At 39.7% G+C, this 17,327-nt stretch overlaps 3 protein-coding genes across 4 annotated transcripts in view; 2 read left to right on the top strand and 1 right to left on the bottom strand.

The window, feature by feature from the left end:
* Window positions 1–242: 242 nt before the first annotated feature.
* LOC117773077 (odorant receptor 131-2-like) lies at window positions 243–1,569 on the bottom strand. The gene has a single exon (XM_034604772.1). It carries the CDS (start codon window positions 1,140–1,142, stop codon window positions 243–245), a length of 900 nt encoding a protein of 299 aa, XP_034460663.1. The 5' UTR covers window positions 1,143–1,569.
* Window positions 1,570–4,106: 2,537 nt separating this feature from the next.
* LOC117773121 (diablo homolog, mitochondrial-like) lies at window positions 4,107–7,279 on the top strand. Its single transcript, XM_034604819.1, has 6 exons — window positions 4,107–4,222; window positions 4,876–5,008; window positions 5,494–5,616; window positions 6,065–6,175; window positions 6,314–6,410; window positions 6,749–7,279. Exons 1-6 carry the CDS (start codon window positions 4,185–4,187, stop codon window positions 6,952–6,954), a joined length of 708 nt encoding a protein of 235 aa, XP_034460710.1. The 5' UTR covers window positions 4,107–4,184; the 3' UTR covers window positions 6,955–7,279.
* A 6,279-nt stretch (window positions 7,280–13,558) lies between these two features.
* Window positions 13,559–17,327, top strand: part of nectin3a (nectin cell adhesion molecule 3a) — a 30,706-nt gene continuing 26,937 nt past the window's right edge. The window contains exon 1 of one of the 2 annotated variants that reach the window (XM_034604427.1): window positions 13,559–13,844. In XM_034604427.1, the coding sequence (XP_034460318.1) occupies window positions 13,754–13,844 (91 nt within the window). In that variant the 5' untranslated portion in view covers window positions 13,559–13,753. The remainder of the gene's footprint in view (window positions 13,845–17,327) is intronic. The other variant, XM_034604426.1, reaches the window with a different exon arrangement.

Below are 17,327 nucleotides of genomic sequence, written 5' to 3'. Positions count from 1 at the left end.
GTTTGCAAATATTGTCAGTAAAAATACAAGTAGTGGGATTGGATGTTATTCAATGGTTAATTTCAACACCCCCGGACATATCTATGATTTATTGGAGCATTTTCGTTGTTAAATCCAACTAAATATTTCATTTACATTTTTAAAAAATTATAAAATAACAATATAAATCAAGCCAGAGACGCAAAAAAAACAAAAAAACATTTCATAATATAACATCAGGACAATTTGTTAATCGATACAAATCAGTGTTTCTTACGCAAACCACAGAGAGCAAATCTTTTCAGGGCATGAAAAAACATTTCATCCCTGAGGCCATAAATGAGAGGAGACAGACATCTTGGAGCAAGAATAAAAGTAATGTAATTAAAGAACCTGACATTGATATATAACATGAGATTGATTTGAAGCAACGCAGCTTCTATGAATGGACACCACAGCTGGATGAGGCAGAGGAGCAGCTGGAAAGCGTGAAGCCCCACAGTTCTGAGTCCTCTCCATGTGGACTTTTTGTCCTCTCCTGATGCAGCTTTGGCTGCTCTCATTATCTTAACATAGGAAAACACGATAGTGATGCACATGATCAGGAAGTAAAACTGACTAATGGCTGACCTGAGGTGACCCTGCCACGTGTGTAAGATGAAGATTTCCACAGAGCATATTCTGCCCTGGGTGTAGGAGCCGTAGGTGGCAGATGCAAAGAAGATGGAGAGAAAAACGATGCAGGGCAGAGAGCTGAGGCTGTGGATGATGAGGATGCCGTGCAGAGCGTTGCGTGGGGAGCACAGCTCTCCGTGACGCAGCGGCAGGCAAATGGCCACGTAGCGCTCCAGGGTCATCGCCGTCAGAGTGACCGGTGTCACAAAAAAGTACAGCGACGTAACGAGATAAATAATAAGGCACAACCACATTTGTATCGTATAGCGAGAGTTCAAAATGAGCAGGATGTCAGACATGAATAAAAACAGACAGTCGGACATTAGTGTGACAGCAAATAAGACGTAGCGCATGGTGGTGTAGAAGAACTCCTTGGTGAAAAAGGTCGTAATCAGCAGAAGGTTAATGCAGAGAAAAAGGACGACAAAGATCTGAATCAACATGATCTTATCATTCATCTTGTACTCTGTGGTGATGTTAGCAGCCATTTTTCTGTCTGTCACAACCAAATGTAAAAACCCTTCAGACACTGCCACACTTCATTCAGCTCTAAAACCAGATGCAGAACTGAAGAACAGATGCTCAAATGATCTCTATTTGAATCAACAGGTATCAAACACGATACACATTATTTTAGTACGTCGTGCATGGACAAATAATTAGAAGGGGACAAATGAGCACAAGACCCAGTTTACCAAACCCTCCCTGGAGTGACATGACATGAAGGTGTTCAGCTGTGCTCTGTGCAGCCTTCTGAGCAGGAGCTGTGTGTGAGGGCTTTATATCGGCAACTATAACACAACGTCAAATGAACGTTAACTCACCACAGTGTCACCAGCGACAACATCCGCCAACAACACACCTCATAGGAGACAGTAACTATAGTTACTCACTTTGTCCGTTGGAGGGACTCACTCAAAATCAAAGTATGCCTAAAACGGCCACTTTGTGTATTTCAACTATTTCCGAGTAACTTTATTACATAAGTTGAATATAAAGGGTCAAATTAAAGATAAGACTTTATTGATCCCACACCAAAAGGACAAATTTACTAAAAGTTGAGGTGATTGATGTAATAATTCTTTGTAGCGTCACAATAAACAACCCCTTTGTCACATTGTTACTTTTTTCATGTTCCCATTTAATACATTTGTGTTAAATATTGGTTATATCCTGTAATTTACAGCCATGCTGAGCATGATGCACAGATCTGATGTCCTCTTGTTTTCCGAGATTTAACACTGCATGGACACTTACATTATCCTAGCGTAGGAAAACACAATGGTGATGCACATGATCAGGAAGTAAAGCTGACCAATGGCAGACCTGAGGTGACCCTGCCACATGTGAAGGATGAACAGCTCCTCAGAGCTGAGGCCTTGAATGAGGAGCAGGAAGTGCATGGTGGTGAAGAGTAATACGTGTGACCAGAGTGTACACAGATGACAACATGTAGAAAATTATACACAACCAGATTTGTGATTAGCAAAATGTTGATGGAGGAAAAGTGTGATGAAAACCTGAACTAAAATGAATCTGTAATTAATTCTTCATTCTGTCAAAGAGTTGTTTTTAGCCATAAATGTCTCATTTGTAACCACATTAAAAAAAAGTTTTTGGACACCTGCCTTATAAATTCAATAAAAAGGATCTCAAAGCTGGAACTAGAATTTACACAGATCAAAACAAAAAAACAATACACATCAGTAGTATATGACAAATACTGTAAGTTAAATAAATGTGACAAAAATATATCGATATAAGAGATTTCATTTTACCGAACCATCTCTGGAGTAACGTGGCATTCAAAGTTGCCACGACCACAAGGGGAAGACTAAATAAAAGTTTACCCACCACAGTGTCATCATCGCCAGTTACTGCCAACATTGATTTGCCATAGTTACAATGTGATGTGATGGAAAGAGATTTCGTGTCCGGAGTAGTTGGGCTTCAATATTTCAAAGCTCTTGGAAGATTAGAAGCCTTATTGATAAATATATTCTTTGTATGTTGAGTCGTCTCTGCTTTGCATTTAAAATAGTTTTTTACATTTGGACAATGCTCATTGGATATTCATTTTTATGTGTCATGTACAATAAAACATAATATTCCATATACTTTTAATCCAAATTTCACACTACCGGTCCAAAGAATATACTTTAAAGTTTGGCAATTTTTTAATTGTAGCTCTTATCTGTACACCCAGTAGACACAGATGTATCAAGAGGGAATATTGTTCTGATGGTGAAACTCTGCAGTCATTTTTTTCCATGTGGAGTTAGACTCTAAACACAATAGTGATGCTAATGAGCTGATCCTCGTTAGTCTCTTATGAGCCACCAACCCCTGTGAAACTCATCAACTTAATTGGTTCATTAATTATTTAAAGTGTTGGTGTTGATTTGGACTCTGCGAGGACGAAGGACACAAGTTTATTTTTTAAATTGCAAAACTACTAATTTGTCTCATTGTCTGTGAGAATATGATGAATTAGTCTTGATAGTACAACCACCAATTAAAAGATTAATTATTTAAAACATTATTTTACATGTTCTTATACTTTAAAAGTATTTAGTGACTTTGTGACTCAGTTATTCTATTGCTCTGTTATCCCTGCTTAGGAGGTCTGTCTGTCTGCCTATAGAACCCATTTTTGCATGGATGCAGATAAATGGGCTTGGTGGATGGATCCATACTTGTGTTATATATATATATATATATATATATATATAATATAATATTTGGAATGTCTAAAAGTTATTTTTATCTCCCACAAACCACAAATGAGAGCATATATTCCTCTTTGACATATTATATAAATAATGTATTATATACATCATCTTTATGTCATCATCATGAACGTAAGCAGCATTTTAAAAGTAAAACAGTTGGTGCAACAAATCAATCCTAACTTTTCAGTTGCAACTCATTGGGTTAAAAACTGTTCATTATTTTCTTGCTTGATCAATTGATTGTTTGTCTGGTAGAAAATAAAGAGAAATTGAATCATTATTACCCAGATTGCACCTCCTCACTGCTTATTTTATTTACTGCACAGTGCAAACTTAAAAACTATTTAAAATAAATGACACTTTCTGCAATGATTGTGGGAGAAAAGGAGCAAATTGTCGTATTACGAAGATGGAGCCATGGATTTCTGGCTTTTTTATTTTTGCACAAAAATGAACTAAACAAGTGCAACTAAAAATTTAATTTCTACTTGTTAGTAGTTTAATCTTTGACAGAGCATCATAAGCCATTAACCCTTCATGTGTTTTTTGTATGCAAATATATTATGTATTGTATTGTATAAAAATATATTGTATTATATTATATTATGTTATGTTATGTTATGTTATGTTATGTTATGTTATGTTATGTTATGTTATGTTATGTTAAATTATATTATATTATATTATATTATATTATATTATATTATATTTTACCATGAGGGGGCACCATCGTTCAGTGTTTACCATCAGGCGGAACCTTTGCTCAGCGGGACGAACCCTTTATTGTGACGGACCAACATGGCCGCGGTCAGGAGGGGAGCCGCCTACTTCTTCAGGTGAGATGTTTATCTCGGACAGATCAAGTTAAACAAACTAAATGAATAATTAACTGTTAATATCACAATGAAATATCTGCCTCTTAAACATCACGAGCTGTTGTTGACTCTAACGCGGGAGAACGAGGAGGTTTAGTTTGATAACAGCGCTGACGACGGAGCTGACTCATTAAGTCTGTTTTTCTTTCGCTTTACATTGACATTACTGTGTCTATTGTTGTTAGACAATCGTACACAAGTGGATCGATAATAAATATATTACATGTCTTCGTCACTATATGAGGACGAAGTATTATCTTCGTGTTATATTCTAACTCCCACCGAGTCACAGGGCAACTTCCTGATTGAAGTCAGACACAAATACAATACTGTAAATGAAGAGACCGCTGATGTAAACAAACACCAATAGGGAAATGAGTAACCACTGGATATTCTTTGAGGGAAGGAGGAATAAATTCTACCAATGTGTATATTATAGCATTACTTTATTATGTCATATTTCATTCTCCTTTGATGACAATAGAAACCTTTCAATTTGTCTCATTGTCCTGGTTCCAAATCATACAAAGAAATATGATGATACGTTCTTAATCCTAAATTAAACAGGAAATGACTGTTCTGATTTAAAACCGTTCATTTTTATTTTTCTTCAGGAGTTCTGCTCGTGTCCTGTTCAACTGTAAAAATACTGCAGTGCATAAACCGAGGAAATGGACAAATGTTCTCTACACAAGTTTAGCGTCTTTCGCCGTCGGCGGTGGTCTGTGTGCTGTACCTTTCAAACAGGTGAGTCTGTCACCGGCCAGAAACAGAAGCATGTAAAAATTACTACAGTCATATACAGAATTCAACTGACAGGACACATTTATCCTCTGTATTTTTTGTAGTGGTGAAAAGTAATTAAGTTCAAAACTTTAGTACAACTTGAGGTATTCAAGCCTACATTTTAAAAATAAATATTGCTGTTACTTGTTACTTTGCAGTTTAAGATTTTCACACAAGTCTTGGTGTTGGTTATTCAATTACATTTTCATATAACTGAATATTTTTTCCTTTTTCATAATTAATCAGATCCATTAATTAAGATGCACAGGGAGCATGTTTTTCTCATTTGTTGAGAAGACGTTAGGACTTTAAACTTTATTTATTTGAGGGTTTATTTTCCTCACTGTTGAACCAATACTTGTATTGAAGTTAAGGACCGGAGTGATTCTTGACCCACTAGTTTGTCCTGACCTTTTTCTCTGTTTCCCTCCGTGTCTGTGCTGCAGGTTGAACAGCTCTCTCATGACTCTCTGATCAGACGAGCAGCATCTCTGGTTACAGACAGTTCAACCACTTTTCTCTCACAGGCCACCTTAGCTCTCATAGATGCCATCACTGACTATTCAAAAGTAAGTCTTCATCTATTGGTCAACAGTTTTTTCCTTATTGAATTCCTATGTATGTTAACATGTTTTGTTATATGTGTATATATAAACTAATATCTGTCAGTTTTTTGCCTTACCCTAAACTTAAAATAGTTCAGGGGTTGAAAGCAGAGCAGGTGAGGGTTGAGTCTATACGTCACCCAAAAAATACAAATATTTACAACTATATATAATTCCACACTTATTTAATTGATAGATAAGCAGTTTTGAGAGTTGTGGTTTGATTTCAGAATGTAGATCTCTGTGACTTTGGCTTTCACTCCCATTACATGACATTCAAAAATCTGAATTTATCAACTACAGTTAAAGAAATGTCCATATTCCTGAAAACTTTTGATGTGCTCCTCTGTCACCATAGTTGGTGTTTGATTTAAATGTAAACCGTGCACGTTCTCCCTATGTTTGTGAACAGGCTGTGCACAAACTCAATGCTCTGCAAAGACATTACCTGACCTCACTGGGAAAACTGAGTAAAGACGAGGAGGATTCAATCTGGCAGATGATCATTGGCCAGCGGGCAGAGGTTAGTTCGTTTATATTGTTCTCTTTGTTGAAAAGTATTTCTAAACATGTCTGTTTTTCAGGTAATTTATAGATAACCACTCTGTAAATATCACAGCAGGCCTGTTTGACGTTTTTATAATTCTCTCTGTACTGTCAGGTTAATGACAGACAGGATGAATGCAAGCGTTTCGAGTCAACTTGGATCAGCGCGGTCAAGATGTGTGAGACGGCCGCCGAGGCAGCATACACATCAGGTGTGTAAAAGATCAAATGTGTGTGTTGTAACTCAAGGATGTTTGCTGTTAGGATTTGCAGTGCAGAGGCCGGTTTTCTCAGGGTTCTTGTAAAACAGTATAAGTGTTAAGTTTTGAATAATCCTCTCCAAGCTTTGTACTTTGTGGTTTGGGCCTGTTCTTATTCATCAGCTGTCAGTCTTACACTTTGGACAGTGTACGGATCATTTGCTGCCACTCAGCGGAACTTTGTGAAAAGCACAATGGAGATGATGGACAGCAGCGCCTCCCTAATGCCCGAACTCGAGGTGGTGTAATCTCAACCCTTGAACTTTGTGTTTACTTCTTTGTGTTTCCAGGAGCTGAGCATGCGTCCGTCACGATGAATTCAAACATTGAGGTGGCCATGTCGCAGGTGGAGAAGGCACAGAAGCTGTCCGCGGACGCAGATAAGAAGTTGGCCGAGACAAAAGTAATGGAGATTCAAAGGATGGCACAGCAGGCTACCTCCGTACAGAATAATGATGAGGAGGAGATTCCTGAAGCTTATCTGAGAGAAGACTAAAACAAACACACAGAGGTATCAGAAAACAGAGAATAAAACTAACATTTTCATTCCTACACTGTCTTCTTCCATTTTGGGTCTATATTTTTGATTTAAAATGTCTCATTTGTCATACAATGAGCTCAAAGTGACTCTGAATCACACAAAATGATCACAAACATCTCACCAATCATCTGGTTTGTTCATTGAAGACTACTATCAACTGCTGGTGCAGTTTTCTGTTTTCTCTCTTCTGTTTATTGTGTTGTGATTTGACCTGCATTTGATTTTTGTTGATATGTTGTCAGACTTAATTGTAATAAAGACAAGACGCAGTATAAAGACATAAAACTGTTTTGTCTTTTGTCTTCACATCAGAAAATTTAAACTTAGCATTTGAATTTCATGCTTACTCTATGAATTTTTAGTTTTTCGTCAGTGATGCGTGGATCAGATTCTGTATTGTGATGCTATTGTTGTGACGCTGCAGATTCAAAAGCATGAAAAATATTTAGCAAGTACAAAGAATTGATGTAAAACAAGGTTTCCACCTCATGTTGTTGCCAGATGATGGAAATGGTAAATATTCTGTTTGCTTATGTGACAGAAGCTACTTTATAAACACCCTGAAACCAAGACACACCACACAATTGGCCAAATAACACATTTATTCAATGGTTAAGTTTTGTTGGTGCAGTTGAATTTCCTGCTGACTCCCTCTCACCTGTTCCTTTGAGACCATCATCTATAAAGGCTGTGTTGCTTTACTTGTTATTTGTATCTCTCTTTCACTCAACAGCTCTACCTTCACTGCAAATTACCCATGTCCTGACTTTCTCCCACGGAGCTTTTAGGCCGTTTCTCAGCTCCGAGCTGTCGTCACTTCATCTACAGCCTCATCTCTTTCTACACTTTCACATGACAGAAAACAAACCATCCTTCTTTTATTAACCGTTAAAAAAAAAGAAGAGTATATTCCATAACTGGACAGATTTGATTGCGACACAATTATACTGATTAGTCTAATTCAGGTTTAGGCTTATGTGTGGGACAGCAAGTGCAAGTAGAACTTCACAGGCTGCATAGCAATTTCCCAGATTAACTCATGATGCAAGAGTTATTCTGTTTATCTTCTTTTACATATCTGCTTTATAAGCTTAATGATAGGGTCACAAAAATGTAAAGTCTGTCTTAGAAAATAGTCAAATGCCCTCATGAACATGAAAGCTGGCTTCACTTGTAGTAACCCTCCAATCCGAGGCTGACAAAATCCAAAGTACTCGTCCTGTGAAAAGAATGTTACCTGATTTGTCAAACTCTGACCAATGAGGCCTCTGAAAGCTTCAGATGGATTCTGGGAAATGTTTGTACTTTTACACAGAAGAAATACTGTGGATATTTGTCTACATGAGATCTGAATAGGCCGTTTGAAAAGGTTGAAAAGGAGGAATGATGGAAAACCTAAGTATGTTCATACAGTCGCCATTTACAGGCCTAAAAATTATGAACCTACCCTTTAATTCCAGCAGATGGCGATCTAAATCTACTCCAATACAATATTATGTTTCTGCATCAATTGAAATGTAATTATTTGTCATTATTTCATGTTGTACAAATTATCAATAGTAAAAGTTATGACCTACACTGTTTTCTTTGGCGTTTACTGCAGACCCTGGTGCATATACCTACAATTGCATGTGGCTTTTTGTTTCAAGCCAGCATGTGTATATGATGTAAATAACAGTATGATTGTCCATGAACTATAATCCATTTATATCCAAACTCTGTAATTAACTTCCGCCATCTTCATTTCCCACTTATGCACCTTCAGTACATAGATATTGGAGAAAAGTAACTACACTTTTAAAAATATACATATAACCTGCATGTTTGCCTCCAAATACAGTTGCCTTATCTTTCAGCAGTGTTAATATGCTCTGTAACAGGTACGCTCTCCTAATTGTCTCGTATGCCTTCCAAAGGTCAGCATGCACTGCAGAGGGTCATTGTAAGAGGGAGCTCATTATGGGGAAGACCTATGTGGAGCTGCAGGCACGAGTGTGTAGCGTCAGCAGTGAGGTGACCTCTTCCTTCTCTGGATGGTCAGGCCTCTGCAGGGGATGAGACCATGATTGTGTGTGTGTGTGTGTGTGTTTGGTGTGGGGGGTGGGGGTGTTTGGTGTGTGAGGTTTTGAGGTGTGCAAGGACCGGCTAGTGAGGAATGTTGTGTTTAACAAAGACTGTTTTCACAGACTGTAAAACCAAATGTCCCAGACAGACTGTGTGAACGTGCACACACTGGTCACAGGAGAGGTGGTGCCAGTGCAGCCCTGCCTGACTGGAAGAAAATGCAATAGTGCTTACCTAGAAGTATTTTTGCAGCATAAAATCTAAATGAGGTAACCACAATTACAAAGGTCATGGGTCGTAAATGCTCATAAACTATTTAGTACTAATGTTGGGGGACTGAGCATTTATGCAGCATTTATGCGGCACAAGTTCTGCCTGAGGTATGAAATGATCCTCGCTGAAAGTTTTTCATCCAAATCTGTGATATCGTTAACACGTTAATTGTTTTATGGACGAAAATAAGACGTGATTTATCATCTCATAAAGACACAAGCATCCTCGCTGCACTGACTTTACAGTTCCAATGCAAAGTGGCCCAGGAGGGGAGATTGATTGGTGAAAAGGGCAGCACTTTCACCTGGGGATTTATGGCTCTTTGAGGGTATAAATAAACCACCAGAGGGTATAAAGGCAGGGGGTACAGTGTGGTGACACTTCCTGGGTCATGCTTTAATCACACTGAAGCTCGGCTGTAGCACTCGGAGAGGGAGCGTGGTGAATTTTGCCAAAGATGGAGGCTCCCTGCAGAGTTCACATCCCCTCGTGAGGACTCCTACACTAACACTGGCCATGAAGATGTCACCGCAGAATGAAACAGGGAGCTCAATATGTGAGAACCACATTGAGACGAGAATTTTTGCTTATCTTCCGTGACTAAATATGATGTCCGCCTAAAACTGCTGAGTGAGCAGGTTTATCAAGCTACAGTGCACGATAATAACACCGTGCTGCATGCGGCGCTGGATTACTGAATGTGTGAAAGCTGTAATTATCTCAAAGAAAAGAACAATGCAGGGGAGTATTTTATTACCACTTTGTTTCAGGGCAGAGCAGCCACAGTGTCTGTGTTGAGACACAAATTCCCTCGCTCTTTCAGAAACAGAAATCTGCCAAATGCCTCAGTTGCATGTGGCTGTTTCGTCCTTCAGCAGCTCATCTCCTGGGGTTTGTACCAACTTTCACATTCACTTCCTCCTGTTTTCCCCCAGAGTTTTACGATAGTTTCATGACATTGGTTACACATTTATACAGAACATGTGCCTCAGAAAACTCCTACACAACAATCACTTCTGTCTTCCTCATCGTGTTAGTGTAAAGGCTAAAAATGTAGATACAATATTCTCCTCTTTGGCTGTTCTTTAACTTTCTATATCTTGTTATTTCTTTTATGCTAAATAGACCACTACAGGTTTTGTAGCTTTACTTTTCATTTTTAGTAGCAAGGAAAGCTTTTTTTCTATTTAAACTTGTGTTATCTATGCTTTTCAATTTGTGTCAAATGAAAACAAGACTTATATCAGCTTTCAATATGGACCCTGCGTATGAAAACATTCAATAGTGTAACTACTTGTTCACAAGTCTGATCCCCAGAGAACCTGCCAAGACAGATAAAAGGTCCAGTGGCTCCTTGAGCAGGACAATAAACCTTTATCTGTTCAGTCACTGGTCTGAAAAAGATCATCACAGTTAAATAGTAAATGTTTGTTGCAGTTTAGTGTGCGAGTCATATCAGTTTTCACAGGTGTTCTTCGAGAAGAAGAGGAATTCCCAACATCGATCTGAACAAAGTTTCATTTTTATTTTTGATTATTTTTATGAGAAAGAGAATAGACAGTGTAGAATCCCCTATGTAAATGCTAATCATCCATACATCCTTTAGGGATTCCACCCTGAGGTTCACCCTGAGCTGGTCACAGGACCAACATGTAGACACAAACCACCATCCACACTCACATTCACACATATGGGCAACTTTGAGTCTCCACTTGATCTAAACAGCATGTGTTGGGACTGAGGGAAGAAGCAGGAGAAATCCCACATGTGCACAGGGGCATAAGGAGAACGTACAAACTCCACACAGAAAGGTCCTGGTTGTCCATTAGGGATCAAACACAGAACTGTCTCGCTGTTAAACTGTTATCTAGTTATGTTCTCATATTCAATTCTATTCAGTGTGGGATTAATCCTCTATGGGCTCATCCAACCCTGTCCCTCCTACATTCTGTCTAAGCATTAATAATGTGTGATTTTTATTGGGCCCATTTTTAAAGAGTATGATTAACATAAGTACAAAATAAACTGACATGATATAGGTCTTAAAACTAGACTTGACGCTCATCTACAAGAAAAGCCTTGAATCAAATTTGAATAACAATGCAGGTGTCAGTTCAGGGCTTTAATCATTTCAGTTTATATTGTGCTTCGGTGTCGCAAATGATATTACCAAACAAATGTTCGATTAATCAGATTTCCACAAACTAATTGCCACATGGTGAACCAGGAGCCTCTGACCCCCCCTGAGGTTCTGGGGCCTTAAGGCAGCTGCTCATGTTATCCAGCTGGTAACCCGACCTTACTCGTATCCCACAGCAAAAGTCAATGCTTTTAAAATGTGTCATGAATGAGGGACAAGCAGGAAACATAAATCTGTTTCATCCATATTTGATATAAGAATGTTTGTGATTCCTTCCACTACTATGACCTTACTACTACTACTACTACTACTACTACTACTACTATTATTATTATTATTATTATTATTATTATTATTATTATTATTATTATTATTATTACTACTACTACTACTACTACTACTATTACTACTACTACTACTACAGCTATTAGTGGCAGTAGTAAAAAAACCTAGCTATCTTAATAGCGTAGGCCTAGTAGTAGCTGTAGTAGTAGTAGTAGTAGTAGTAGTAGTAAGGTCAAATCAGGTGAAATAGGTAAGTACATTTACTTGTACTTTACCTATTTCACCTGAGATTCATCTCGTGCAACTTTATACTTTATACAGTTTAGAGGGAAATACTGCATTGTACTTTTCACTCAATGACATTCATGTGACTAGTTTATAGATTTTAGATTATTAAACGAAAGATATAGATAAACTGTCTGTAATTGTGTATGAAAGCCAAAGAAATGAATAACAAATGACTTCAGAGAGACGCATTATGACAACAAAACGACACAAATGACCTCATAACGACACAAACCAGCTACAGAGACTCAAAGACAACAAATACACATTAAACTACCCCAAAGACGCTCAAAACAACTGCAAAGAGACACAACACAACCACCAATAGTTGAAGAATGATAAAACTTAGGTGCTAAATTACCACAAACAGGCACGAATGGCCGAGAACAAAACAAAGGGACTACAAAGAGACACGAAGTGACCACAAAGAAACACTAAACAACCACACAGAGACATAAAACAGCTACAAAGACACACCAATGACAACAGACAGGCACAACAGGGAGATGGAAAACAACAACAGGGAGAAACGAAAGTTAAAAAAATGACAGCAGATGCCAAACGACTTAAAAAAAACTTTATTAACATAATAAACATAACATTTAACAACCATTGAGGGCATTGTAGTAGAACCGATTTGTAGGCATCAGGCGGCGCTAAATAAAGTTTAATAAAGATTAGATGGATAAAAATAGAGAGAGGTTAACATAGGAATGATTTGTCTTTTTTTTTCCCGTAAATTTAAAGGAGGAAACAAATGACACATTTCCTCTTGACTTGTGCAAGCTACGATAATAGTGTTTCGGACAAGTTCATGTCTTTTGTTTCTCATGTTTGTTCTCTTATATCAGGGGCGGAGCCACGGGGCACTGTGGCCCCCAGCTGAAACTGGATTGGCCCCTGGATTGGCCCCTGAGGTGCCCCTGTCCTGTCAGTGGTCTCTTTCCTTTTAAATAAACCATACACTTACTGAGAATACAAACAATGTAATAGGTTTCGTTTTTTGGTGCTGCCTTCAGGTGCTGTCAAAAAACCAAAACACTACACAGTTTGCCCATTTACTAAAGCAAACCGGGCTGTTTATCTTGTAAAAATAATCTTCAGTGTTGCGTTTAATTGCAGCATCGTCCGTTCACAGCTTTCCCTACAGCAACTCATCACCTGCATGTGTGCTTCCGCGTAGTATGTACATGGCACGTGTAATAAATAATAATTGAATTATAATAATGATTATTATTATCATAGTTATAATACAACGGCTTGGTTGAATTTCCTAATGTGACGCGTTCTTGAAAACGTGGAAAAACACTAACTCACTAACACTAAGTCCACTGTGTGAAAAGGTGCCCACACCAAATTTCTAATTGCCCCCCCAATTTGAGCAGTATACATCCAGCCCTTGTAAATAGTGGCCCCTCTACGGCCCCTGATTTGGACAAAACCTAGATCCGCCACTGTTGAATACAGTGTGTTCGATACCTAAAATATGGAGACGTAAAATCAGATGGGAATGGTCGGGGGTCCTGTGACGTGTGTGTATGTGTATGTGTGTGTGTGTGTGTGTGTGTGTGTGTGTCTGGTTGTGTGTGTGTGTGTGAGAGAGCAGTGGTCCAGCCCACGCGGCTCGGTCGCTATGGAGAGCAGCAGCAGCACAGTGAACCAGAGAGCGGAGCAGAACACACACACACTCACACACACACGGGAGTCATGGAGGACACACCAGCGCGCAGACGGACTTTCCCAGCCCGCGGAGGACTGCGGCTCCTGGCGTCGCTGCTCGCCCTGTGCGGACTCACCTGTGAGTTTTACGGCTTCTTTGTCGCTTTTTGGTTCCGCGCTGCTCCCGAACCCACCGGCTGGGAGGGGGGGGTGCGAAGTTGCGGGAGTGTGTGTCCGTCACAATCACGGACTCAAGCCGCCGTGTTGGAGAGGTTCCGTCCGCAGGCTGCTAGCTTCCCCCGAGCTAACGGTTCTGGTTCCGCGGGCAGCCCTGACATTGCGTCGCCGGGGGAAAGTAGCCGCTCCCGGCGTCGGCTCGGCCGAACACGTCGCTCGCTCTTCTCCGCTCGTATTTCTAACAATAGTTAACGGGAACTTACGGCCACACAGCGAACTGCTAATTACACACATGAGCTAACGTGTCCCCCCAGCCCGCTCCGGACAGCACACAACTTCACAGGCACAGTTGTGTTGTTTAGTACGCGCAGATGTTTAGCTAGTGGTTGTTAAAAAGTAGTTCCAGTGTGTCGCATCATGACTTAGCTAACGGTACTCTGAGTGTGTGTGTGTCTGTCTGTCTGTGTGTGTGTGTGTGTGTGTGTGTGTGTGTGTCTATAGGTATGAGGGCCAATTCTGGTTCAATACCATCATTGTGGAGGATATTCTGCCTCGTCCTCACGAACTCAATGGGCTGTTTGAGGGTTAAGACTTGGGTTTAGGGTTAGAATTAGGTTAGGCATTACGTTTTGATGGTTAGGGTTAGGGTTATGCATTTAGTTCTGATGGTTAAGACTGGGATTAGGCATTTAGTTTTGATGGTTAAGGTTAGGTATTAAGTTTTGATGGTTAGGGTTAGACATTTCGTTTTGATGGTTAGGGTAAGACATTTAGTTTTGATGGTTAAGGTTAGGTATGAAGTTTTGATGGTTAGGGTTATGCATTTAGTTTTGATGGTTAAGGTTAGGTATTAAGTTTTGATGGTTAGGGTTAGACATTTCGTTTTGATGGTTAGGGTAAGACATTTAGTTTTGATGGTTAAGGTTAGGTATTAAGTTTTGATGGTTAGGGTTAAGCCTTTAGTTTTGATGGGTAGGGTAAAGGGCTAGGGAGTCCATAATGCCAATGAGTGTCCTCGCAACTATAGAGAGACAAGTGTCTGTGTGTGTGTGTGTGCGTGTGTGTGAGGAGACATACCGGCTGCACATTATAAAGTAGTGCAGTGTGTCACATCATGACTTCGCTAACGTTACTCTGTGTGTGTGTGTGACGAGGGAATACCGGCTGCCTTCTCTCCCACTCAAACGACTCCAAAGGCACGTAGAGAGGCAGCAGTTGTTAGCGGTGTCCAGAAATAGAAGCGACATGAAATAATATGGGTGTCACTTATGGGGAGCAGAGAGGAGCTCCTTTGTGAAAAGTTTGCCAAGTGGTTGGACTCAGATGGAGATGGAGGTGGTGGTGGTGGTGGTGGTGGGGTAAACGTTATGTGATACAGGAGAGGAGACAGCAGCGCAGTCCCCCTCTGCTCTGGGCGTGAGGGGTGGCAGGGGAAATGAAGACATATTTCAAGGCATGCACTGCAGTCGCACAGTCTCTGGAAGTATTGACCCGCAGTTGGGCTGCATGCCAACCAGAGCACCCTCCAGCCTCCATACCGTCCCGGGCCATGAAGCTGAGAGGGGGGCGGCGGTGGTGGGCCCGTCTATATCCCAGTCCTGAGCTGGGATTACAACACATGTCCTGCAAAGACAAAAGAGGGGGCAAACACAGATGGATGGATACCTAAGTAAATACTGCTCAGGAATGCACCATTTGTTGTTTTGTGTTCGCTCTATATGTCATGCTCGATAGCTTCTACCAAAAAAGTCCTGCATGGCTAATTTTAATACCTGACAGACTCCCACCATCTATCAAGTGCTACAATCAATGGTTATTTTTAGGATTAATCATAAGGTAATTCTCTCCATTTATCGCTCAATCAAAGAGTACCCTGAAAGTTTAATCTCCCGTTTGGCGTTTTCACCTTAAAGAAAGTTATTCAAAACAAATCTTTCATTATTAAAATGAGCACAGACTGATTTTATGTTTATCAAGTAATCTGTTGACTAATGTTTGAATGAGCTGAACGAGTACTGGATCTTTTAAGCCAATACTGATATCGATATATGACAATTTATAGTATTTGTGTATGTAAACTAGAGCCAGACTGAAATGGATATTTGGGGGCCAACCTAAGATAAATGCATAACTTCACAAAATATTTTTGATAAGAATCTCCAAAAGTATTTTTTTTTTATGAATTGTGATCATGGTGGTGATTATATGGTGATAAATGTGCATTGGAGACACTACTTGACCTCACACACGTATCTTTGGCCTCTATGTTCTACGACTTGATCTTAGACGAGATATGTTGGTGACAAGATACTATCGGCAGATGTTTTTTTCTTGATTTTATTTTTGGCGCAGGAGATTCATCAGTCAAGCTCTAGTATGTATTGTCTCTGCTGGTGCCACTAGTGTCATCTCCGTCTCACGCTCTCTCACACAACACATACTTTTACAGACTCTTCTTCATACCATACTTTTTTTGTCCCTACCCACAAAACACTGGTTCATAAATCAACACAGCGAACTGATAAACAACTCTCTGCTGCGAACCAAGCTGATGAGTTTCCAAACATGTGTTGCTCGGTGCTATGCATGTGCAGGTTTTCAGTCCAGATCGTCACCTTGACAGCTTAATAAGCACAAGGTTAGTTTTGTTGTTGTTGTATCTGGAAAAGAAGCGTGTGCAGGTTTTTGTCTCTCAACAACACATGGCTAGAGACCCAGGCATACTGTTGTGCGTCAAGCAGAGCACAAGTGTTCAGGGGGGGACTCTGTGACACAAAATAGTGTTGTCAGTTTCCTTGACTGTGTCATTATCAGATTCCCTGTCATGTTGACGGGGTTGTGAGGAGGGGATTCATTCGAGGCGTGGCTACAGGCTGTGAGGTCTGTAATTGAAGACCGTAGTTTTGCGGTTTCTTCTTTCGGAGCCGCATGATTCACAATCTAAATAAATAATGTAGTAATGGAGCCACCGAAATTACAGACTCAAAACAGAAATAGATTTGAAAAAGGAGCGCACTGACAGATCAGATTTGGTCGTCAAACTCATGTTAATGTGCTTCATTGGTTGATAATTCACAGGAGGACGAAGCCAAGAAAGTAGGTTTGTCTCAGAAAATCTAATTCTAATAGCGTGTCACCACATGTTAAAGGGCAGATCAGGTTATAGATACTTTTTTGGGATCTTTTTTTGGGGGGGTGGTTGTTGGAAAACTTATTGTTTAATGTAAATTCAGGTTATAAATGGAGAGATACACTTATTTGCCAAACCATTTCAACGTTTTATCAAGCTGAGAAATCTGCAGTTATAATGTATTTTACTTGACTCAGTTGACGTGTTTACCGTTCCTCCAGCCAGTCTTCTTCAAATGATAGTTGATTATCCATAACTGTGACTTAGTAAGCTAGGCAGACTTGTGATGTGCTGACTAAATATATCCACAGATGC

Source organism: Hippoglossus hippoglossus, chromosome 13, assembly GCF_009819705.1.
Source record: "Hippoglossus hippoglossus isolate fHipHip1 chromosome 13, fHipHip1.pri, whole genome shotgun sequence".
NCBI lineage: Eukaryota > Metazoa > Chordata > Actinopteri > Pleuronectiformes > Pleuronectidae > Hippoglossus > Hippoglossus hippoglossus.
This window is presented reverse-complemented; position numbering and strand designations above follow the sequence as displayed.

Excerpts from the sequence above, each read along its gene's own strand:
- LOC117773077 (XM_034604772.1), bottom strand. The coding sequence starts at position 1,142 with ATGGCTGCTAACATCACCACAGAGTACAAGATGAATGATAAGATCATG.
- LOC117773121 (XM_034604819.1), top strand. The coding sequence starts at position 4,185 with ATGGCCGCGGTCAGGAGGGGAGCCGCCTACTTCTTCAG. Across the intron at positions 5,009-5,493 it reads GTGCTGTACCTTTCAAACAG|GTTGAACAGCTCTCTCATGA; the intron begins GTGAGTCTGTCA and ends TCTGTGCTGCAG. Across the intron at positions 5,617-6,064 it reads CCATCACTGACTATTCAAAA|GCTGTGCACAAACTCAATGC; the intron begins GTAAGTCTTCAT and ends GTTTGTGAACAG.